We start from the raw sequence: 26,176 nt of genomic DNA, 5'->3' as shown, positions 1-26,176 counted from the left end.
CATTTTTTTAGAAGGGGAGGATGTAGCAGCCCGCTATAAATCTAATGATGGGATTTCTTTAGGCTTTAGGAATCTCGTGAAAGCTCCATAAATTTTCACGAATTGACCAATCGCATAGAGATATAGTCAATGTTGCCACTCGTTATGGTGCCAGAAGCGCGATTTTATTTATTTGAAGTAGTTAGAAGTGTCAAAATGCAATATGGTCTTTGCCATTAGACTCAGTTGATTATTTAAGATTTTATGGTGCAATAATCTCATTTTTAATTTTTGAATGAAATGCTTGTTCGAAAATGCATTTTGTTTATTTCAAGGTATTTCAGGGTTGAATTTCGATAAACAAATTGTATAATTAGTTTAGAATATATATTTAGGATTCTTGAGTGCAATGTTTATTTTCCACTTTTTCGAAGTGAATAGTAACCTCAATAGTATAACCTAGTGTAGTGTTTTAAAAAATACAGTGTGGAATGTCCAAATTAGACTAGAGAAGTTTTATTTGGATACCTGGCAAAATTGTAGCCACACTTGATGAATAGTATTGGACACTTGACACCAAGAAGAACCATGAGATGGTTTATGAAGCATATAAAGGTGTGAGATCATGCCACGTAAGCAAAATCATATTCTATCCAACCATCCAATTTGTGCCAAATGAAAGAAGGTTTCAACCCTAATGAAACTCTAAATGGTTGGAATCCAAAAACTTGATTGAAATAGAAACCCTAAACGGTTTCCCCAAACTCTAAAGTTGGCCTCTAAACCCTATTTGATTCGATTTCTAGCATTGTGTTTAATCACTTTCACATGCTATTAATTCCTCAAATTCATGTTATGATATCATTATCCAACCCTTTAAACTATAGAAATTTGATTGGGCCAAGAAAAGTTAGATTTGGGCTTGACAGCATCATAAACCCTAACCAAACCCTTTTTAAACCCCAAATAAAGCCCACTTGTTTAAGGCCCACGAATTTTGACCACCTTGGCAAAACTTCTTGAGGAAGTTTCCCCTCACCCATGGCAGACCAACCTCTACTCATGATAGTCCCAAATAGTCACTTGATGTGAGAGGCAAATCCACCTCATCACCCCCCCTTTTACAGGGTAGCAGCAGCAGCCCACTCCCCTTCACTATTCTTACTTTTTTGTGACCTAACCATCAAACCTTAAGATGACATACAAGGCCATACCTCCCTTTCATAAGTACTTGAGGCGTGCAGGTCACCACTTACCTCACTTCATTACTTTTCACCCACATTCTTCGAAAGAAACCCTTAGAAGCTCTCTGGGGCAAATTCCAAAGGCTTTTGGCATGCCATTTTGGGAACCTTTATAAGTATCTTCTGACAATAATTCCTTCATAAAAGTTGTTCTTTATACAGTCTAGCTTCTGTTGGTATCTTTTTTGTTTGATTTCATGGTCATTTAATTTGTTAAAAGTTATTTTAACCTTAGAAAAGTCATTCTAGGCGATAATCTGGATAGTGTGTTGTATTTCAGAGTTTTTGACCAAGCTAATAGACAAATCTTAGTCCAAAATTTTTATGGAGTATTGTCAACATGTTTATATGAATTTTTTTTTGAGATTAGTTGCATGATTAAAATTTTTAATGAAATATTTTCTCAGATTTAGAAACTTAGAAACTGGAAGAGGAAAAACAGTTTCAGTTTTACCAAAGTTTGAATCTTTTATGGTCTAATCTTACCCCAATGGCTTTGATATTTTTATTTTATGATACTAAGCCTTTTATCGACATGTTAGGATATTAGTTTGAAGACTTTTGGTGTTATTTTCAAAGATTTGAATTTTTATGCAAAAGAATTCTTGATTGGGTCAAATGTTTAATGTTTTTGGCTAGATCCTTGTTTTGGTTTATTTTTAGCCATGTGATTTTATGTTTAATGCTTGGACATAATTTAGGACACATTTCTAAAGCACTTTATGTTGTGGTTTGAAGATCTCATCATGGCATACCTTGGATCAAGTGTTTGATCAAAGCAAGTTGAGAAAAGATTTTTGTTTTTAGCTAAGTGTTGGAGTCGAGTACTCCAAGTGAGATTTTATGATTTTTGGTTACTTTTATGTGTTGACTCAAAAAAATTTAATTCTTAGAAATGTGTCATGAACATATTAGAAGAAATTTTGGACTTTTGGAGTTTTTGGAAATATTTTGAAATAGGTCAAACCATGAGATTCAAGAGTTGTATTTTAGTTAAAAAGTTTGGACCATTTTACTAAAGAGGTTTATTATTGTGTGATGTATAATTTTCTTGAATTTTTTAAGAATATTTTAAGCTTAAGATAGGAGGATCGTAGTTGCAATATTTCTACTTGAGCATATGTTTGAAGTTGGATAAAATTGCAACAAAAATCAAAGAGAAATGACCTTTAGAAGTTTTGGCCCTATCATGTTTTGTATAATTGTGTTTGGTTTTAAAATTTTCTAAGCTGATATTTGAGTTTAGGATAAAAGTTCTATTAGGAATGTAAATTTTAGTGATTTTTAGAGGTAGGATGTGAAATCCCTAAGTTGGGGATAAAATAGTCATTTTCCCACATGTAAAGGGTAAAATGATAATTTTACTCTAAGTTAGACTTTCTTCATGTTTCCAATTATAAGTGATTAAGTTGCTAACATTTAGAACTGCTAGTTATAGTTTCTCATGTTTCATGTTTTACCTTGTAAAACACAACAATCATTATAAGATAACTCTTAACTGACTATCAGATTATTGTGTATGTGTGATGGGTAAGAGAACTATAGTTTATGTATATTATCATATATGTCATACTATGCCATGTCACTTCATGATTATCTATTACATAATTTATTTTGTCACATATTGCAATCGGTTACAAGTGTATCATGTTACGGAATGTTATCTGTCTCAAGTATTTCATGTTACGTAATGCTATCTATTACACGTATTTCATGTCACTTAATGTTTTCCATTACATTTTATGTCATGTTACAAAATATTGTATGTTACATGCTATGCATGTTACGAAATATTTGTTACATGTTATGTCATGCTAAGAAATATTTTCTGTCTCATAGTACCTCATGTCTTTCGTCTCACTGTTATGCCATGTCATGTTACGTTATGTTAGGACTTCTGTCCTTTCATTTCATGTCATGTTTCGTCTCAAGTACAGTTTGTGTGTCTCGAGAATAGTCTCTCAAGTCATACCAAGCTTGTTTATGTCTATCATGACTCTAAGTTTTAGGATGGGATAATATCCTAGTGGAACTCCCTTGTTCACGTTGGAGTATCTAAACTAGTGTGAAATTCCCTTAGTTGCCAAGGTAAAGATCAACATGCTGCGAATGAGACCTAATTAACTGGTCACCTGAGTGCCGCAGCCACTAACGCTAATGGTGCTACCCACATTTCAATTTCATGTTATATGTACCAGAGCAGGTGCAGATACCTGACAAGGGATACGTACAATATGTGTGTCCATAGCAGGTGCAGATACCTGTGAACTGACATGTATGTTAACGCACTCACATTTGGTGCAGATATCTGTGTTGTGATGCGGTAATTGGTAGGGACACACGGCTCAAGGGGACCCACATGGTCATGTTTATTAATGAAGCTTATTGAATAAAATTTCAAGTTCATGTATTTCATGTTCACGTTCGTGCTATGTTCAAGTTCACGTTCAGTCATGTTTCAAGTTCTCGATCAAGTCAAGTTCATGTTATTCAAATCAAATTCAGTTCATGTTTCAATTCCAAGTCATGTCAGTTTATGCCATGTTGCACGTCAAGTTATTTTATGCTTGTTTATGACTTTGATCATGCATTTATGACTTTGTTGTCACGCATGCGTCATTAACTTGTATGGAAGTTCTTTGTTAACTTGCTGGAATTTGTATTCAAGCCTCACCAAGATAGTCGCAACTACCATTCCTCCCGAATGGTAGGAGATGTGTTGGGTCGAAGAGAGGGAACAGAGCCTGGCCAATTGGAACAGGCTGATTAGGCGGCGCTGACGCGACGCGTCCACCGAGCTTGTGGCCTCCTTAGTTAGATTTTTGGATAGTATTATGGCATTGTAGATCGAGTTACTTAGATAATTTTTTTTCTTTTAGAAACACTATGCACCAAACTAATAACATCACAAATACTTAAAATATGATCCATACATACTGAAAGGATAAACATCCATGACTACAGAACGAGTCTCAAAAGACTATAACATCAAAAGCAAAGGAGACCAAACTCCATAATTACGTCACCAAAAATATAACTATTGGGCTAGTTCGTTGAGTAACTAGCGTAATTCGACCAATGATGCCATAATACTGTCCAAAAATCTAACTAATGAGGCTACAAACTCCGCGTCGCATTGGTGCTGCCTAATCAACCTCTACCAATCGGCCAGGCTTTATTCCCTCTCCTCGACCTGTAACATCTCCTACCATTCGAGGGGAATGGTAGTTGGGACTACTATGGTGAGATTTGAATATAAATCTCAGGAAGTTAATAGAGAACTTACACACAGGTTAATGATGCATGTATGGTAGTAAATGCATGAATGCATAATAAAAGTCGTAAGCAAGTATAAAATAACTTGAGGTGTAACATGACATGAGTTGACATGACTAGAACTTGAGCATAGACTGAATTGAAACTAAACATGACATGACATGAACTTGACTGGGACTTGACTTGACATGAGCTTGAACGTGAACATAAACTGAACATGAACTTGACGTGGACTAAACTGAACTTGAAATGTTAGCTCGTGTAACTGAAATTATGCATTCTGATTAAGAAAATGCGAGTACTTAGGTAGCTCCTACACATTTACCATGAGTATCCTTATATATTACAACAGATTATACTTCTTCAACGTAGTACCAGGCAGCGCATATCCCTGGCCGCAGTATCAGGTAGATCGTATATTTCTTGACAGCAATATAAATTAATTGATAACATGAACTTGAATTAAACATGAAATAACATGAACTTGGAATCTTGTTCAATAAGCATAATAAATAAAAGTGACAATATGGGTGTTGCATGGGCCTCTTTGAGTCATGTGTTCCTACCAATTACCGCATCACAATACAATTATATACACCAACTGTGAGTGCATTAACATACGTACCAGTTTACAAGTATCTGCACCTGCTATAGACACACATATTTTACATATCCCGTGTCAAGTATCCACACCCAAACGAGTACGTATAATATGAAATTGAAATGTGGCAGTACCAGTTAGTTAGGCTCCATTCGCAACTCGTTGGTCTTTACCTTGCCAACCTAGGAAATCTCACACTAATTTAGATACTCCAGTATGAACAAAAGAGTTTCATTAGAATATTTCTTCATCCTAACACTTAGGGTCATGATAGACGTAAACAGACTTGACATGACTTAAAAGGTTGTTCTCAAGATACACAAACTATACTCGAGACGAAGCATGACATGATACAAAAGGATAGAATTCTTGACGTAACGTAACATGACATGAACGTGAGTTGAAAGACACGATGTACTATGTGACAAAAAATATTTCATAACATAACATAACATGTAACAGATAACATTACATAACATGATATACTTGTAATAGTTAGCAATACTTGACAAAATAAATTGTGTAACAGATAATCATGAAGTGACATTGCACAGTATGACATATATAATAACATACATACATAAACTGTAGTTCTCTTACCTGTCACACATACACAATAATCTGACAGTACGTTAAGAGATAACTTATAGTGATCATCATGTCTTACGAGGCAAAGCACGAATAATGAAAAATTGTAAGTAGGAGTTCTAAAGGTTAGAAAATTAATCACTCACAATTAGAAACCTGAAAAAAATGTTAACTTAAAGTAAAATTATCATTTTAGCCTTTACATGTGAGAAAATGACTATTTTATCTCTAACTTAAGGATTTCACATTCTAACTCCAAAAATAACCAAAATTTACAATCCTCATTTACATTTTTTCCTAAACTCAAATATCAACTTCAAAAAAATTAAAACCAAGCACAACTATGAAAAACATCTTAGGACTGAAACTTTCAAATGCCATATCTCTTTGATTTTTGTTGCAATTTTATCCAACTTTAAACTTATGCTCAAACCGAAATATTGCAACAAATACCCTCCTATATTAAGCTTAAAATCATGCTTAAAACATCCAACAAAATTATACTTCACATAATCACAAAACTCTTCAGTAAAAAGATCCAAACTTTCAAGACATTTCCAAAAACTCCAAAACTCCAAAACTTTCTTCTAACATGTTCATACCTCATTTCTAAGAACTAACATGCTTTGAATAACATAAAATTCACCAAAAATCACAAAATCTCACTTGAAGTACTCGGCTCCAACACTTAGCCAAAATCAGTAAGCTTTTCTCAACTTGTTTTAATCCAACACTTGATCCAAAGCATATCGTGATGAGATCTTCAAAACAAAACATCAAGTGGTTTAAAAATGTGTCCTCAAGAATATCCAAACATTAAAGTTAAAATCACATGGCTAAAAATAAACCAAAACATGGATCTAGTTGAAACATTAAACATTTGACCCAACCGAGTATTCTCTTGCATAAAAATCATGTCTTCACAAATCAACACCTAAAATCTTCAAAAAAAATCCTAACATCTAGATCCAAGACTTATAATCATCAAATAAAAATACAAAGCCATTGGAGTAAGAATAGACCACAAAAGATCCAAACTTTCTTAAAACAGAAACTGTTTTTCCTCTTCCAGGTTCTAAGTTTTTACATCTAAGAAAATACTTCATAAAAATCTTTAACTATGCAACTAATCCTCAAAAAACATTCATATAAACATGTTTACAATACTCCATAAAAATTTTGAGCCAAATTTGTCCACTAGATTGGTCAAAAACTTCAAAATGCAACACACTATCCAATTTATCGCCTAGATTGACCTCTCCATGGTTAAAATAACTTGTGATCAATAAAATGACAATGCAATCAAACAAACAAGATGCCTACGACAACTAGACTCAAAGATGAACAGCTTTGATGTAGGAATCAAAGTGATACGATACTTACAAAGGTTTCAAAATTGCACGCAAAAAGCCTCTGGAATCTCCCCAAGACCTCCCACGGGGTTTTTTTCCAAGAATGAGGGTGAAAAATGGTGAAGTGAGGGAAGTGGTGACCTGCACATTTCAAGTAATTCTAAAAATGAAGGTATGACCTTGAGTGACACCCTGATGGATGGTGATTAGGCCACAAAAAGGTGCAAATAGTGAGTAGTTTTCATCCAAGGAAACTTTCAAGAGAAGGGTGGTGGTGAGGTGGCCTTTGGCCTTCACATCATGCATGACTTTGGGATTGTTATCTATAGAGGTTGGTCTTCCATGTGTGGGTGGAAACTTCTTCAAGAAGGTTTGCCAAGGTGACCAAAATTCGTGGGCCTTGATGGATCATAAATAAGTGGGCTTCATTTTGGGGTTTAAAGAGGTTTAGTTAGGGTTTGAGATGCTATCAAATTCAAATCCAATTTTTCTAGACCCAATCAAATTTCCAAAGTGTAAAAGGTTGGATAATAATATCATAAAATGAATTTGAGGAATTAATAGCATGTGGACGTAATTTAATCAAGTGATTAAACGCAATGCTAGAAATCAGATCAAATAGGGTTTGGAGGCCAACTTTTGGATTTGGGGAAACTGTTTAGAGGTTCAGTTTCAACCAAGATTTTAGGGTTTTAATTGGATTCCAACATTTAGAGTTTCACTAGGGTTGAAACCTTCTTTGGTTTGGCACAATTTGGACAGTTGGATGGAATACTATTTTGCTTAGATGGCTTGATCTCACACATTGATTTCTTTCACAATCCATCTTATGGCTCCTCTTAGTGTCAAGTGTCAAATACTATTCATCAAATGTGGCTAAGATCTTGTCAAGTGTTTGAATAAAACTTTTCTAACCTAATTTGGATAGTGCACACTGTGATTTTGAAAGCACTGCACTAGGTTCTACTATTGAGGTTACTATTCACTCTAGAAAGTGAAAAATAAACTTTGCATTAAGAAATCCTAAAAATACACACTAAACTAACTGTACAATTCATTTATCGAAATTCAATCTCAAAGTACCTTGAAATAAATAAAATGCATTTTCAAACAAGCGTTTCATTCAAAAACTGAAAATGAGATTATCAAGCCATAAAATCCTAAATAATCAACTGAATCTAATGGTATAGACCATATTGCATTCTGACACTTCTAACTATTTCAAATAGATAAAATCGCGCTTATGGCATGATAACGAGTGGCAACACTCACTATGCTGATAGACTAAAACCTACGTGATTGGTCAATTCATGAAAACTTATGGAATTTTCACGAGGTTCCTAAAACCTAAAGAAATTCCACCATTGAATTTCTAGTGGGCTGTTACATCCTTCCCTCCTAAGAAAAAGATTTCATCCTTAAAATCGGCATAAGTACTAACAATCAATAATACTAAGGAGAAGATGTTGCTCACCAAACCTACTGTACATCACTGGACACATCGTCACTGGTCAGTGCTGGTGGTGGTGCATCGATGTCCATCGACATGGCATGCTTGGGTAAGTAGTAGAATATGTCGTCGTCTTGATCATACATCACTTTATATGCTCGCTAGGGTGTTGCTTGACCTCTTCATCATCATCACTATCTGACACTTGACCTTCTACCAGCAAACGTCCATGATGAGTTGATGACATAGATGAGCTTGATGTTACAGGCTCATCATTGGCGGCTATGGCGTGCTCCTCTATGACTCTGCTAGACTCAACTTGGTCCTGTGCCATCCTAGCTTTAAAATCGTTTCAGTCTATTCATGAAGTTGGGTGTAGAGGTGGGTAACCTTCTTCGTGAGGTAACACCTTCCTCTTGTAGCCCACACCGTTCTTATCTTTAACCATCACATGGTTACACAAAATAGCAAGTAACCAGAAAGAAGAAAAGAGAATATAACACTCACACGGTTATTACCTAAACAAGTTCTAGGATAGCCTTCTAGGATATTGAATCATTGCTTAAGTGAAATCACTACTTTCCTTACTGCTCAAAGAGTTATTCACCACAGATATTTCTACCACTGAGATTTTTGTGCCATTCCTTAACTCTCTCTCTTTCTAATCAACAATTTGTACTGAAGTCCTTCCGTGAAGTGGGTTGAGTCATATTTATATACTCATTGAATCTAAAACTTTAATGGCTAATCACTCACAAATTTTCCTTAGCAGAATATATACAATACATTGCAAGTGTCCTTGTAATTCAGTTGGATTTTTTCTTCAATACACAACTGAATTCAGTTTCTCTATTTCCTCAAAGAATCCTATCTATCTATGACTAACTTACTCCTTAATAATCAAAATAAATTGTTCTTCCTCAAAGGTGGTACCTCGACAATCATTCAGGTATTAATCTAATCTCAAGATTTTCTTTCTTATAATTGACATATCTCTTCTATACTTCATGAGCTTCTTCTTATTCTGACTCTAATCAAAAGGATTTGTTCCTACTGTCCAGATAAATCCTCAAACCAAGATTTTGCTTTCCACATATTTGTCTCTGATATAAGGGCGGTCTATGTTTTTACAAACACAGTGCTTTGCCATGAACCATATAATGGCGGCTGGGTAAAACTATTATCATATGTGAATCCTACTAAGGCCAAAACTTCTCCTAATCACTTTACTATTCTGAACACAATCTCCATTGCATCCTCATAATAAAACAACCTCTGATACGTGGAATACTAATTCATCGACCTTCAATATCCTTCCTCGTACTAGTAAAAGGGTATCCTATATCTGCATTGGTATGAACAATAATACTCCTAACAAGAATTGTTACTTTTACCACCTGGTACCAATTTAGATTTTGAACTGAACTTTTGTACGATACCACAATCACTTAAAACAATGACTCAGTTGAATCAAACCGTGTAGCTGGCATAGACCATAATGGCTTGACAATACTCCAAAACAACAATAATGCAATAATATCATCAATCCAATCAACCTTAATTAAGCTTAACAATACATAGGTCCAGAGGGTTACCAGGGATGACTTTTGCTTCTTCTGTTCTTGAGACGTCGGCATCTACCTTTTCAAGAGTGACTGCATACACTTGAACTGGTACTGGAGGCCGTGGCTTTGGTTTGGAATTTCCATTAGGAGCAATCCCATTTCTTTAAGCTCTCTTGGGATAATTTTTTATCAAGTGGTCAGGTTGGCCACAACCGAAACAGAGTCCGAAGATAAGTTTGCACTTGCCTCCAAATAAGATATCACCTTGTATTGAACGCCTGCGGATTCGATACCTTCAACTCTCGTAAAGCTTCATCTCCTAATGTCTCCCATTCAAAAAGAAAATTCAATCTAAGCTCATTTTTCTTAAAGACGTAGACCCAGAACTTCATATATGAGTAACATATATACTAAGCCTATAGAATTCAAATCATAATAGGAATCTTTCCATAGAGTCTTCAATTTCTAAAACCTCCACTCTCCTGAAACACACGAGTACACATATCACATCCACGTACTATCTCTTATACTTCAAGGAATTCAAGCCTAATGAAGACTAAAATTTCAAGCCTAATATTTGGTGCATTTCCTAAGAACATGTAGATTTATAACCTAGAGACATATTGCTCTCATACCACCTTGTGACGCCCCCAAACTTTGCTTGCGATTTGATAGAACTTGATTCGACATACAATATAAGGTTACATGTCCCCATTCATGACAAATAAAGATGCAATGCACCTAAGATGCATCTAGCAACATACAATATTCATAGTGGATAATTTTTGTTTTCTTTCAACAACTCTATGCACAAAATTAATAACATCCCAAATAATTAAAACATGATCCATACATACTGAAAGGATAAACATCTGCGACTAAAGCACGGGTCTCGAAAGACTGTAATCTCAAAAGCAAGGGAGATTGAGCTCCATAATTACATCACCAAAAATATAACTACTAGGCTAGTTAGTCGAGTAACTCGTGTAACTCGATCAAAGTTACCATAATACTATCCAAAAATCTAACTAATGAGGCTACAAGCTCTGTGTCGCATCGGCGCCGCCTAATCAACCTCCTCCAATCAGCCAGGCTTTGTTCCCTCTTCAGGACTTAACACATCTCCTACCATTTGGGGGAATGGTAGTTGGGACTACCACTATGAGATTTGAATACAAATCTTAACAAGTTAACATAGAACTTCCACACATGTTAATGATGCATGCATGGCAGTAAAGGCATAAATGCATAATCAAAGTCATAAGCAAGCATAAAATAACTTGACGTGTAACATGGCATAAGTTGACATGACTTGAACTTGAGCATAAACTGAACTAAAACTAAACATGACATGACATGAACTTAGCTGGGACTTGACTTGACATGAACTTGAATGTGAACTGACTTGGACATGAAATTAAACATAAACTGAACTTGAACTTAACGTGGACTGAACTGAATTTGAAATGCTAGCTCGTGTAACTGAAATTATGCATTCTGATTAAGAAAATGGGAGTACTCAAGTAGCTCCTACACCTTCACAATGAGTATCCTTCTATATTACGGCAGATTATACTCCTTCACCATTGTACTAGGTAGAGCATATGCCTTGACCGTAGTACCAGATTATGGTTTATCTTGGTGTCAAGTGCTAAATACTATTCACCAAGTGTGGCTAAGATCTTGTCAAGTGTCTAAATAAAACTTCTTTAACCTAATTTGGACATTGTACATTGTGACTTTCAAAACACTGCTCTAGATTCTACTATTGAGGTTACTATTCACTCTGGCTAAGTGAGAAATAAACTTTGCACTAAAAAATCCTAAACATACACATTAAACTAACTGTGCAATCCGTTTATCAAAGTTCAATCCCGATGTGCCTGAAAATAAATAAAACGCATTTTCGAATAGGTATTTCGTCCGAAAATTGAAAATGAGATTATTACACCATAAAATCCTAAATAATCAACTGAGTCTAATAGCATAGACCATATCACATTCTAACACTTATAACTGCTTGAAATAAATAAAATCGCGCTTCATGCACCATAGCGAGTGGCAACACTAACTATGCTGATAGACTAAGACCTACACGATTGGTCAATTCGTGAAAACTTATGGAGTTTTTGCAAGGTTCCTAAAGCCTAAAGAAATTCTACCATTGAATTTCTAGTGGGTTATTACATACATAGCCCAATTTCTTCTTAGTGGCTTCAAATTTGCACACTAATAGTTTTGTCTCCATGAGAAAAACTATATTAGGTCTCTAGTCCTTCACCAAAAGGTGAAGGTCTAGAACTGTCTTCGGGTTCCCAAGCCCCCAGTAGTAGAACTGTCCAAGGGTTCCCAAGCCCCCGGTAGTTCCAATTCAAGATTTTCATGATGATTAGCGGGGTTGACTTGCAGCCACTGCCACTGACTCAGAGGGCAAAATATGATCAACTAATTTGTTTTGTCTTCCTTTTTTCGAAGGAATTTCTTCATTACAAGACACCTCTTCATTTGATAAATTTCGTTTACAGCTAGCAATCATTAAATACTCCACAAAGTTACCTGCATTTCGGGCTCTTCTTTTCCATCTTCCTCTACTCAACACACCACACCCGTCTACAGGCACATAGTCTTGGGACTTGGGACTCTTCTCATGATGCTTAGTAGATCTTTGGGCCTCTTGCTTTCTGCTCTGGGTTATAGGCTTTTTGTTAGTTTGATCCAGTTTACCCTTTCCCAACTCATGCCTTTTTGCTCTTTTCTCAAACACCTAGCTAGCCAAATCCATTCCCCCTTGTCCCACCTTTTCTACTCCCCTTTCGAATAATTGTTGACTTCGATCAGTTGCATCCCCCATTTTCTCCACAAGTGTCTCGTCTACATCATCAGCTTTTACCAACCCCTAAATTTCACCATCAGTCGCTTTGCTATTTTGGGACACTTTATGCCTTGTGACATCAATATATATTGGAATAGATCTGGAATTTGATTCCCTCTCCCTTTCTACATTTTCCCCCTGAGGTTCCTAATCACTGGTCCCAGATTTTCCCTTATTAACATCATCATATCTTTTCACATTTTTCTTCTTGTCATATTTTCTACTCGAAGCCATATACCATACTAGAATTTTCCACTATTATTCACGGATGTGTTAGCTCCCGAATTACTACATCCTCTAACACCATGTACTATCAACCCACACTTAAAACAGATCCTAGGGAGCTTTTCATATCACAATGGAACGCAGAGCTTTTCCCCCAACAAATTAACTGTTCATCCCCTTGCTATCATTTTCTTCAGGTTTATTTCTATTCTTACTCTAAGGTAACTCCCCAACCAATTCCATCCTCTTAGACATCAACATCCTTCACATCATCGATTGATCCACCAATCTACTGTCCAATTTTCTGATTCATATATGCTAATGGGAGATTGTTCAACTGAACCCAAAATACCTCACTGACAAAATTCATCTTTTGGGGGGGGGGGGGGGGGGGATAAACCCATTGAAAGGTCTTAATACCAACAACTAGTTATCGAACAATCAGGGCCTCACTTCTATCACTCTCCATTTATCGTCCTGGTTTTCAAATATTATAACAAACATATTAGTATTGATCTCTTGGAGGTGGGAAGAACTTCCCACCTTCTAGATCTTAGCCATAGCCGATTTGATAACATCCTTTCCAACCCTACAATCAGACCACAGTCTACCTCCTCTCCCCTATTTCTGTTGCTATCTGAAAATTCATTGATCCGATTTCTATAACAAAGTTCTCATCCTCAGTATGGATCCCACTTTGCCTCCAAATCCTCCATCTTTTCCGGCCTTAGTCTCACGACCAGACTAGGGGAAGTTCTTCCTCACTTACTGCAGGAGTAACGAGACTTCTACTCCTCCATTTCTCTCTCTCAGAGAAAGCTTAAAGGAGACTAGCTCAAATAAGATATTATTCATTAAATGCACAAATTTAGGTTTAAATTTTGACAAGTCAGTCTTCTTCAAGATGGTTTTGGATTTGAACAATTTCCACATCACTCGTCTCCATCAACTCAACCAACAGAGTGATCCATATACCAAGCTTAACTCATCAAGGGTATTAACCAAAGTCCTCATTGATTCAAACTCGTGATGTAGCCAAGCCTTTGTTTTTTTTTTTTTTTTTTCCCTTATAAGCAAACTTTGGTCATATTAGGTTTTTTGGTGCACATTGCAACTGAAGTATCAGAGTAATGAAATTGATAATTTGGAGCTCCTAAAAAGAGGTAGTTAGAACTAAGTATAATTTTCTGTTAAAAATCCCACGTATTGAATACCGAATTTTAATTTAGAGATTGAGTTCAAACGTTCAGGCAATGTTCAACTATTAATTAAATTATCAAATTATTTATTTGTTAGATAGTTTGACTTTTGAGATCGTACATCACTTTGCATGAGAAACTCAGTTTGAAAAAATTTCCAAAAATTTTAACTATTTTTTACTGTTCCGAAATTTCCAAATTTTTTGTTTTATTTTGTTTTTTTTTTTTTTTGTTCTGACTATGCAGAATGCTTTCCCACTGTTGTTCTGTTTTCAATCTTTTTTCATTCTGAAATTTTAACCATTAATCGCTGCACAGCTTGTGGGTGAGTTTATTCTCTCTCGAGAGGCTATTCCACGAAGCTTTCGCTAATGATGGCCCATTCAACAAATTTCCCATGCTGCTTCAAAGTAACTAATCCTTCAACAACTTTTCAGTTCATTTTCAAAGATATTACAGTTGTAATCATCCTATAATTGTAATTGAAAATTTATACACATATAATCTTTTTCACAATCATTTTTTAAACGAGGAATAATTTTATAAAGTAACTTATGAAAAATATCATTTTATAGAAATATCCTCAATATAAAACATAATTATATAAAAGATTGTAAAAGTAATTGTAGATATATCATTACTAAAAATCAAGGTTCCGTTTGGATAATAAGATAAAATGAGATAATTTTATATGAAAGTTAAAAGTTGAATAAAATATTATTAGAATATTATTTTTTAATATTATTATTATTATTTAAAGATTTGAAAAAGTTGAATAATTTATTATTTTTGTGTGAAAATTTGAAAAAATTGTAATAATGAGATAAGATGAAACTATTTATGTATCCAAATGAGTCGGATAGTGAGATGAGATAAAATGAGATGATTTTAGATGAGTTGAATAAAATATTATTATAATATTATTTTTTAATATTATTATTATTTTGAAATTTAAAAAAAATTGAATTGTTTATTATATTTTGTGTGAGAATTTGAATAAATTATAATGATGAGATGAGATGAGATAGATTAAGAATATTTCTATATCCAAATAGGCCTAAATCAAGGTATTAACAAGTAAATGTGGTCGATCTCAATGCAACTTTGTTTTTTTCAACATGGAAATAAGTTGACAGGTTGTTGGTATTGAAAGTTTGGTGGGAAGATAAAAATATAAGCTGTTGAAAATGCATATGCAAGTCTTATGTTGTACGTGGCATTAGATTTGCTGATATTTCCTTGAGATTCTTGTAAACTTGCCTTAAAAGACGCCAAACTGAAACGCCAAAAGAGCATGATGCAGGATGCCAAAATTGATGGACATGCTGACAATGAACGGTTGGACCCTACCCGTGTCCATTCTATCACCACTCTGATGCAACCATCAAGTTTTTTAGCGGAACCCTGAATTTCAACCCGACCTTTGAACCCTTTATCAATACCGACAATGTGATGGACCCCACCTGGTCGTCCTCCTTGTTTGTAGCCTTGTTCTCCATTCCACGAACGTCTCTCTGTCTGACTTTGTCCAAAGCCATTTCCTGCAGACTAATCTTGAAAAAGTTTTGGATGAACACCATGTTATCAACTCCCCCCACTTGGAACATATCAACTATTATTAAGGACAATTAGTACTTATCAAATCTTCATCAAAACTGAAAATTTATCAAGATTCATCGATTTCAAAATCGATGTGCGCACTCTGTTGCGCAATAGGCAGCTACCAATCTTGTTTTTGGCATCATACCTATAGATAATATTCCTAGTTGATTTTTGTATATTGATAGTGGAAAGGACCCTCCTCAAACTTTGTAATTTTCTTTTATATATCATATGCTTGATTAGAAAAAAAAAAAAAAAAAAACTCCCCCCACTTGCCATAATCATAACAGCAAGTAGAATTACACACGTTTTACTCAACCGTGAATGACTGCAAAACTACACGCGTTTCAAAAACTGTAAATTAATCCAACCATCCTGCCCAAAATTCAAAACTGTGTGATAATGATGGTATGAAAGAACTGTCTTGAATAAGCTAGAAACACACTCTGGGATGTACATATTTGTGTTATTCAGGTAGAGTTTTGCAGGCCAGGGATTTTATGATGTCTTTAATTAGATCTGTAATAGAAGTTCATCATTCATAGCCATAACTGAAGCAATATACACCATTGTGCAATTCATGTAAGATCTTTGAAACTGAAGGCTCTATGCACGGTTTATAACAGCATGGTCAATCAAACTAAACAAATAGTACCATGGCATGAAGTTGAAAGAACTTCCGTACCAGCCTAGTTCCTTGAAATTTTGAATCAAGCTTCAAGAACAATGCCAACCATTTTGGAGAGAGAGCATATATGGCTTTCATTGCAAATAATACAAACAGTATTAGTACCTTGAAAGAAGCCAAATGGTATCAGCTCAGCAAACTAGATGCTCTACAGGAAGCTTGTTAGTAATTAACTACATCAGTGAATCTAATTACATGTAGATAAGTTTCTAAAAGACATTCATTTGAGACTATAAGGCATTTGTGTGAAGAATCCGGAGAGACCCACGTGTCTGACGCAACCTTAGAGAGAGTGAAATTAGATATACAGCTAAAAGTCCTCCTCCCAGGACCCCATCAAGCCTCATGCCTCTCCTTGGCAAAACCACAAGTGCCCAAAGCAACCCACCCGCCAAAAAGCCCAGTGTCTCCAAGAGGTATGGATCCTTAGGTATCTCAATACATGAAGGGTAATTTGACCAAGAAGAGGCAACAAGTGCCAAGCCCAAGCCAAAGAGAGTGCTGAAGATGGGGCCAGCATAACAACCTGATATCGCTACTTGAGTCCCCTCTGGTCCACCATTCAGAGCCATTGTTAAATTTGAGGTAAGATCTCCAAGGGAGTTGCCCCAAGCAAGGACAGTGAAACCTAGTATAGACGGATCTATTCCACAGATATAACCAAGTGAAACTAGCAGCCCCACTAATTCCTGTGCAGTAATATAGCTCCAAGTTACACTCATTACAAAGCCTCCAGCAAGCCAAGGAAATATGCATTGCTTTGGTGGGCTTGACTTCTCAGTTGTCATGTATGCAAGAACTCCGAAAGCAATGCCAAACAGCAACCCAATTCCATGAACCACCAGTCTTGTGTAAAAGGTGTCGTTTTCATGATGAGGGTTGCAAAGAGCAGACAAGAGTAGAGGTGCTAATGTCACCGAAGCAACCGCATATTTCTTTGACCATTTCTCTTCACAAACAACAGGAATTGTCAATCGCCTTGGTAAGGAGAGAGGCATCTCAAGGACGCAAAGAAATGTACCACAAAAAGCAGATGATCTTAAACAAAAAAAGCTCCTCTGGACTTCTTCAGACTCACCTTCTACAGACCCTTCTTCAGAAGTATTAAGATCCCCCTTCCCCATGTAGGTAAGAATGGGTATACTCAAGTCACTCCCATCGCTTAAATTTCCCTCTCTTTCTCCATCTTCTCCACCATTCTTCCATTGGAAACGGGAGGTGCAAACAAGTATTACATAAACAACATACAGTGAAGAAAAACCAATTGCACCCCATAGATCGATTCTCCCCTGAATCAATATCACCAACAAGGATACAAGAACCAGGAGGAAAAAACAAACGTCTCTTATAAAGGCAGATTTGTTTAGTCGAAGATGTCTTCTCCGGCTTGTAATGCTGATGATTCCAACCACAACACATGTTACAAAGGAAGCACCCCCTAGTACTGTATAAAGGCCAATGCCTCGTGTTCCGTTGCCCGTAAAGGAGACAAAGCTTGCAAAAAAATCAGGGGCACCATTGCCAAGAGAAAGCAGAGTAGCCCCAGCAATTGTAGGGGGCAATTTTAGTAGCCCTGATAAGCTTTCAAGTGAAGAACAAAAGTATTCTGAAGCTGTGTTTCCCAACAGATAAAATAGAACTAGAAGCCAAAGAAAAAAAAGAGTATAACCCAGGAGGGGAAAACTCCCAATTTTGCAATAGAATAGGTAAAGATAGTCAATATAGCCCTGGGAAACACATGGGTTATGGGATTTAAGGTACAAACACTTGGCTTTGTAGTCGTCTAGCCTAAATAAGCCCTTGCAGCCATGCGGACTGCTGCTTTTGAAGCGATGAAAATTGCTCATAACAAGAGATTCTGAAGAATGGAAATGTATGAGCAAGAAAAAACATACCACTACGACAAATGAGACGTTCAAGAAAATAGGATAATTATTCTTGACAGATAGGGAAACCGAGGAACGCATTGCAGAAAATCTATCAAACCGAATTTTAGGCGCAGAAAAAATTGGTCTACTTTCGCATGAAGATGTTGACTGTATACGTTGCGCTAATCGTGGAATCTAACCCAACTTTGTTCCGTCGAATTTATAAAAAAAAAATATATATATATATTCCAAAGAAAAGGAATGAAATTGTTGGAAAACTAACCTCTGGAGTTCCCGTTTACAGTTTGTTCTAATTCTAAATGAAGGTAAAATTTCGCTGGCACTGGCAGAATAACCATTGAAGAAGTCTAGAAGTTTGGGAAATGATCGTTATATTATATTCAGTCCATGACGACCTGACCGTGTAGTCACAGCCACACTTGTCTCATACCTAACACACAACCTCCTTGGGAAGTGGGCCCTTTAAATTCAGGACAGTATTACGTCTACCGCTTTTAGCTCCCACTAAAACTACCGTTAAGTATAATTATTATTTTTTTTTATATTTTTTACACTTTTAAATATTTTTAAAAAATTTATAATATTATTAAAAAATAATTCCTTAATCATTAAATAAAATAAAAAAATAAAATAAAATAAAATAAAAACATTCTTAACACTTAAATTTTTTTTAGAGGGAAATTAACAACATCTTTAAAATATAATTGCTTAATCACGAAGTTGAAAACGAAAAACTGACAGCTGTAGCTCCCAGCTGGAATTGGAGAGATTAGCATTATCCTAAATGGAGTTGTATACTTGTCAGTTGATTATAGCATCTCTAACAGAGTACCTTAATGGGAAATATTCTTCGAAGATGTTGCCAGTCCATGGTTTAAACAAGAAAATATAGTTATAAAAAACTTTATAATTTTTTTTTATTTACAAATCATTTTTTGGTTTCATTTTTTTTCAGATTTACTCTCTAAATATAAAAGATTTCTAATTATGTTCTGTTAATGCTTTAAATTCGCATAACAAGTCAAAATGGGGGAATGAATTATTTCCAGCTCATAATGGTGATTTGGGCATCGATATGATACTTTTCGCGTTCGTCCATAAAATAATAGCAAATAAAAATAAATAAATAAAGACACATAGATTTATGTGATTCAACATAAAAGCTTACAACCACAGGTTGTTTGGGGCAAAATAAACTATGCTATATGATTTTACAATATCTTATGACCTCACATATCTCACAATACAATAGAGGAATTTAGTCAAAACGTAGAGAAGTTGTGGTGAGTCTGGGCGTAGGGAGCTTTTGTGGAGAGAGCTTGTCAGATTTGTTGGGATCTCCTCCTTATATAGAGATATATTTCCTTGGAATGATTGAGTCCAATTTGCCTTGTGAAACTTTTATCTTTTAGGAGTCTGAGTCTCTTTTCCTATCTCTTCTCAACTTTATCTCTTAAATTGATTTTCGACTTTATCTCGAAGCTAAATTATAGGTTATTGACTTTAGCTAGGTGATGATTGTCATTGACTTCATCAACTTACGGTTGTCATGGGAGCTTGTACAGAACCATTCTTGGCAACTAGGGATAGGCGAGGAACACTCTACGAGCAAGCAACTCGTTGGAAAGTGTGGCGAGGAAACATGCTACTAGCAAGCTGGTAATGGCGAGGAACGGTTCTAGTGGGCAAAACTTCTGCTGTGAGCAGACGTGAATTGTGGCGAGCCAACTCAGCAAAGGTGTGGCCATTGTTGTCATTGCTCGGGAAGACATGGCGGCACTGAAGTATCAACTTGGTAGTTTCTCAAAGGTGGAGTGTGGCTTCCTTGCGATGACCATACCTACGATAAATACGTGAGGCACAATAGAGATCTCGCTTGGACTGGACGAGATACACAGTGACGGCCTGGTTTGGTAGTGGTGAAACTGCTTTCATTGCTTGTCAAGAGGTGCTAACTACCATGTAGCTAACAACTGAGAGATGTTGTCTGCACCAGCGTGAGGCTGGCGAGATGTTGGCCTTCATGAGGCTGGCGAGACACTGGTCGCCATGAGGCTAGTGAGGTGCTAGTGAGCCATTGTCCACTAGGAGATAGGAGGTACTGCATGAACTCGCGATCGAGCTCCATTAGCGTAGACGAGTATGGCCAGTGTGGGTGCAATAGTTTCAAGTTTACTGTGCGCATGGAACATCGTGGTGGCCGTAGACTATGCATATATGCATATGAGCCTGACCCTGGTGATAGAAAGCACCGTCACATGGTTGGCGAGTGTTTGGTCGCCTTACTTGGTTGTGGGCGAGGAACTCTCCTGGCTGACTGATGTGGAGATGGTGACCTCCTCTGCGGGGAGAAACACCTTGTTGGCGATAGAAATCATTGGCAAGCTAGGTGGGGACCACTGGCGGCCTAAGCTGGCGAGTGGCTGGAGGGGGCACTGCTCACAGCTCATATTGCATACAGGTTGTCAGACCGCTTTCGAGTCATCCATTTTTGGGCCTATTGCAAGGCGGGAGGCATCACACCAGTGACAGACAATGCTGGCGGGCCCAATCACAGCCCGTCGGCGGCCTTAACAGACCTTGAGTAGATAGGTGGTTTTCTCTCATGCTTCCGAGTTCCTGGCTACGAGATTCCAGTGGAGAAGCCCTCGTCAACTCTCTCTTTATGCTCAGCCTAGTGCCGGTACTATGCCGCACCACACACAGAGGTGGCAGGCATCAAGCCCACTATGCTTGGTGATCCTCACAGTTCTGGTGCACGGGCTATGCATGTTACATGCATGTGTTGTCGCATACGTACCCCGTACATGGTGCATGTTCACAACGCATGGCCCCTTACCCTAGGTCCCTATATATATATATATATATATATATATATATATATAATCTATTCTAACCATATTGACGAAAATAAGATAATAGGTGCAAGGTTGAGGAACATATATGATATTCTCCGGAGAAGATCTCATGAGTCGGAGAATATGCTTCTCCCAATTCCGGCATAGAAGATTAGTCGATTCCACAAATGGCGTCACTGTTAATGCCTTGAATTTGTATAACAAGCCGGAATGGAGGGATGAATTATTCTCGGCTCATAATGGTGATTCGGGCGTCGATATGGTGCTCTTCGCGTTCATCCATAAAATAATAGCAAATAAGAATAAATAAAGAGATACATAAGGATTTACGTGGTTTGGCATAAAATCTTACGTCCACAGGTTGTTTTGGGATGAAATTCGCTATGGTAGGTAATTTTACAATCTCTCATGGCCTCACATCTCACAATACAATGAAGGAATTTAGTCTAAGCATAGAGAAGTTGTGGTGAGTCTGGGTGTAGGGAGCTTCTCTGGAGAGATCTTGTGGAGAGAGCTTGTCAGATTTTTGGGGATTTCCTCCTCATATAGAGATCCATTTTCTTAGAATGATTGAGTCAAACTTGCCTTGTGAAGCATTTTCTTTTTAAGAGTCTGAGTCTTTTTTCTTTTAGGAGTCTAAGTCTCTTTCCCTTTCTCTTTATAGCTTATCTCTTAACTTGATTTTTGGCTTTATCTCGAAACTAAATTATAGGTTATTGATTTGAACCCTACATGTTCATCAAATTTACAACCCAAGTAAATAACAACAAGGTTGCCGAGTGGCAATCAATTCGAACTCTACACATGTCATCTGTTATGTGTCACATTAACACCCATTTTAAAAATAAATAAACTCTAAATCAAATAAGAATCTAAAACTTTATCAAAATAGATAAAAGATTTTAAGAAAATTAATATAAATATTCAAAAAGAGTAAATATTATTTAGAAAAGTAGAAAATATTATTAAAAAACTTCAAGAATATTAAAAGGATAGAGAAAAAAATGAAACAAAAAATTAATTTTAAAATATAGAAATTGTTAAAACAAACATGTTAAAACAACAAAATGTTAATAACTAATTTAGAAAATGATAAAATTAGAAAAAAAAAAACTTTTAAGAATAAAACTATTCTAAATTGCATCAAAATTGTATATTGAAAAAATAAAGTTACAACTATTTGTAAAAATGTCAAAAATTAAATTATAAAATATGTAAACAAAACAAATCTAGGAGGAGAACTGTTGATGTTGTGTTTCGCAGCCCGAGCACTTCCGCGATAACCAAGCTCACGCCACCTACAATTAAGAAGAAATGGCTTCGATGATGTCCGGGGTCACTCTGATGCCAAAGTTAGTGAACAATTTTCTAGTGATAAGAACAGCTCCAGAGAATAGTAAGAACAATCAAAATTCAGAGAGAGCCCTCCTGTAGAAGGGATGACCGTTATTTATACCTGATCCGAGTTATGCTGCCAAGGAAGATCGTGGCGTGTTAGGTGTCAGACCTACTATCACTCATTTCCTGTTGTCACAGTGTGTTAGTCTATGGCTCAGGAGATTGTGGCATGTCAACTGTGCTAGGTTTGTCTTTCTGCTTTCTGCCAGGGTTGGGTGTCAGGTCGTAGGCGAGTCGTCCTTCGTACGTGGAGTGCGCCGTTGCATGCCAGGTTTCTTGACACATGCATTGATTGCGGCGTGCCTTGAGTCTGACGAGTCCGTGACCAGGCATGTTCAGCCATTCGTGTGCAGTTGGGCATCCTACTTGGCGCCCTACAGTAAGGCTCGGTATGTTGTCAAGCCCCGAGACGATCTCATTGGTATATCCGAGCTCGGTGCTTGAAGGCCTTCTCGGGTAGGTTTGCAGTCACAAGCTCGACATGCAATCCTCCTGCCCAGACTCTTAGCTTACGGGAGGGTTTCATCTTTGGGCCTGGAGTTCTATGGCTTGGCTTCTTCGGGCCTGGGCTTTTTTGGGATGGGCCCCTCCCTCATAGTACCCCGCGAATTCCTATCAAGTACGCGTGGTGGAAATTCATAATACTTCTAATTATGTTGCTGCCCGTTCAGCTTCCATCGCTTCAAGTTCCCAAGGCCAACTATGGTTAAAAGGAAGCCTCTCCCCTTCTCCCGAGGCATTCCTATTTCCCGACAATCGATTTGACAAGTTGGTCGCCCTTCCCTTTGTATCCTGGAACTTCATTGGTCTGTGCCCATCACTCTCTTGACATGATGCCTTCCATTCCTGCCGTTGCTTCAGAGACCGTGCACCGCGTGGCGCTTGCTAACGTCGCTGCAGTCAAAGTCGCTTTGTTTCCCGTGCACTCTCCAGCCTGCCTTCACTATATAAGGCCCACTCCCCCTACTTTTTCACCATTTCATCCTGCTTTCATCTGTCATGTTTCTGTCGTTTCTCATTCTCTTTCTCTCCAGTCGTCGTGTTTCCCTCCTCTTTTCTCTGTCATCGCTTTCCTGTCGCTTCCCACCATTGTGATGGCACCCAAAGTTGATCCTGTTCCTCCATCTCCGGCGATGACCTTAGGGCATTCTGTCCCAAGTACAAGATTCCTCCCACCGTGGTTATGGAGACTCCCCGGGGTGAGCACGCGGTGAATCCTGATGGCACGATGACCAAGGTGGCTCTTTACCAGCTAATGTTCACCAACGGTCTTCGCCTCCCATTCTGTCATTTGATTTGCGAGGTTCTAAATTACCTCGGACTGGCTCTGTCGCAGCTCCACCCTAATGCATGGCGGCTCGTGATATCCAGTTGCATCATCTTTCGAATGATACTCATAAAGACTCCTGAAGAATACCCAGACCTGACGACTCGAGAGTTCTTATACGTACCTTCTTGAGGGGAGATCAGTGAGTACTTTCATCGGGTGGGCTTGGAAATACGGCCTTAATCTCCTGGCCACAATGACTAGGGTGAGTACTAACATTTCCGTCTGGGGGTACCTTGCTTTTGCTCCGCGGAAGGCCCGGCTCATGTAGTAGATGGGCTGTTGCCCTTCTTCCGTGTCCCAGACAAGTACAACTAATATGGTGTGTGGTGATACTGCTAGGTACACCGCCAGGATCTCCCTGAGTCTTGTTTGACTAAGCAATGGAGGGCGACTCAGGTACAACTTCAACTTGGCGAAGGCTTTTTTGCAGGTCTCATCCCACTCCTGGCCTTTCCTCAGGACTTTGAAGGAGGGTAGGCACCGGTCGATTGATTGAGGGATGGAGCGGTTTAGAGCTGCTACCCACCCACCCAGCCTCTGGACTTTGTGAAGGTTGCGAGGGGAGGCATTCCTATCAATACTTCCACCTTTCTGGGTTCGCCTCAATCCCTCTCTCGGAGATGATGAACCTTAGAAACTTACCCATCTCCACTCCGAAAACGCACTTCAACGGGTTCAGCTTCATCCTATATTGCAGATGCACAAAAAATGCTTCTTGTAAGTCTGCGAAATGCTGTCAGGCTCTTTGCTCTTTACCAACAGGTCGTCTACATACACCTCCATATTTTGGCCAATCTGTTGTTTGAACATTTAGTTGACTAGCCGTTGGTAGGTGGCCCTCGCATTCTTGAGGCCGAACATCATTGCTTTGTAGCAGTAGAGGCCTCAGTCTGTTACGAACGTTGTCTTCTCCTCGTCATCCGGGTTCATCCTGATCTGGTTATACCCAGAATAAGCGTCCATAAAGCTAAGGAGGGGATGCCTCGCCGTCGAGTCCATGATCAGATCGATGCGTGGTAAGGGAAGCTATCTTTTAGGCAAGCTTTATTCAGGTCGGTGAAGTTGACACATTTACGCCACTTCCTGTTGACCTTCTTCACCAGAACTACATTAGATAGCCATTCTGGGTAATGGACCTCCCGGATGAACCCTGCCGTTAAGAGACGGTCCACCTCCTCGGCTATTGACCCATACTTCTTCGAGCCGCTGGATCGATGCAAAGCCGGTGCTCAATGATGAAGTTGTCGATCCATGGCATATCCTCATGGCTCCAAGCTAACACATCCCGGTGTTCTATTAGAAGGGACATCAGCATAGTTTTCATCTCCGGGTCCAGCTTAGTCCCAATCCGAACCTTTTGCTCCGGTGTTTGCTAGTCAACTGTAACCAGCTCCAAGGGCTCGTTGGGTTTTGCTTGCCGAAGAGGTTTTTCATCACAAATTTCTTCATCCCATTCGGTCAAGGACGGAGGTGAACCTAGCTTGGGCGCTTCTTCTGTCCTTTCGACTATCTCGACTAATTTGATCTCGTGCCTTAGTTCTCGGTTGTAGCATTCCCTAGCCAAGACCTGCTTACCGCGAGCTTCGCCCACCCTCGAGCAGGTGGGGAATTTCATTTTGAGGTGGTAAGTGGACGTTACTGCCCTCAAACTATTCAGGGTGGGGCACCCCAGTATGGCGTTGTATGTGGATGGAGCTTTGACGGCCAACAAGTCAGCAATGGTGGCTGCAGTTTTGGGAGCCTTCCCTGCCAGTATTGAAAGGGTGATGGCACCCATTGGTTGAACAATGTCTCCCGTGAAGCCCTTGAGCGGTATTAGAGCAGGACGCAGTCGATCCAGGCTGATTCTCATCTTCACAAAGGCTTCCCAGAACAAGATATTTGCCGAACTGCCGTTGTTGACTAGGATCCTCTGGGTTTTGAAGTTTGCCACTTGTGTTTTTACCACCAATGCGTCGTCATGCGGGTGGAGGATGCCTTCTTCATCTCCGGTGCGCTGTAAGGGCTATTTGCATCTCTTTCAGCGGCGAACACTTCCTCGTATCGTGCCCTCCGGGCAT

The 26,176-nt window shown here is 38.1% G+C and overlaps 1 protein-coding gene across 1 annotated transcript; it reads right to left on the bottom strand.

Moving 5' to 3' along the window:
- Window positions 1–16,620: 16,620 nt before the first annotated feature.
- LOC121264770 (cation/calcium exchanger 2) lies at window positions 16,621–18,759 on the bottom strand. The gene has a single exon (XM_041168070.1). The coding sequence runs from the start codon at window positions 18,606–18,608 to the stop codon at window positions 16,872–16,874; it is 1,737 nt and encodes a 578-aa protein (XP_041024004.1). The 5' UTR covers window positions 18,609–18,759; the 3' UTR covers window positions 16,621–16,871.
- Between the last annotated feature and the right edge of the window lie 7,417 nt (window positions 18,760–26,176).

Source organism: Juglans microcarpa x Juglans regia, chromosome 5D (assembly GCF_004785595.1).
Source record: "Juglans microcarpa x Juglans regia isolate MS1-56 chromosome 5D, Jm3101_v1.0, whole genome shotgun sequence".
Lineage (NCBI taxonomy): Eukaryota > Viridiplantae > Streptophyta > Magnoliopsida > Fagales > Juglandaceae > Juglans > Juglans microcarpa x Juglans regia.
The sequence above is the reverse complement of the archived record's forward strand: the minus strand, read 5'-3'. Positions and strand labels throughout refer to the sequence as shown.

What these genes read in the sequence shown, in the direction of transcription:
- LOC121264770 (XM_041168070.1), bottom strand. Translation starts at nt 18,608, where the DNA reads ATGCGTTCCTCGGTTTCCCTATCTGTCAAGAATAATTATCCTATTTTC.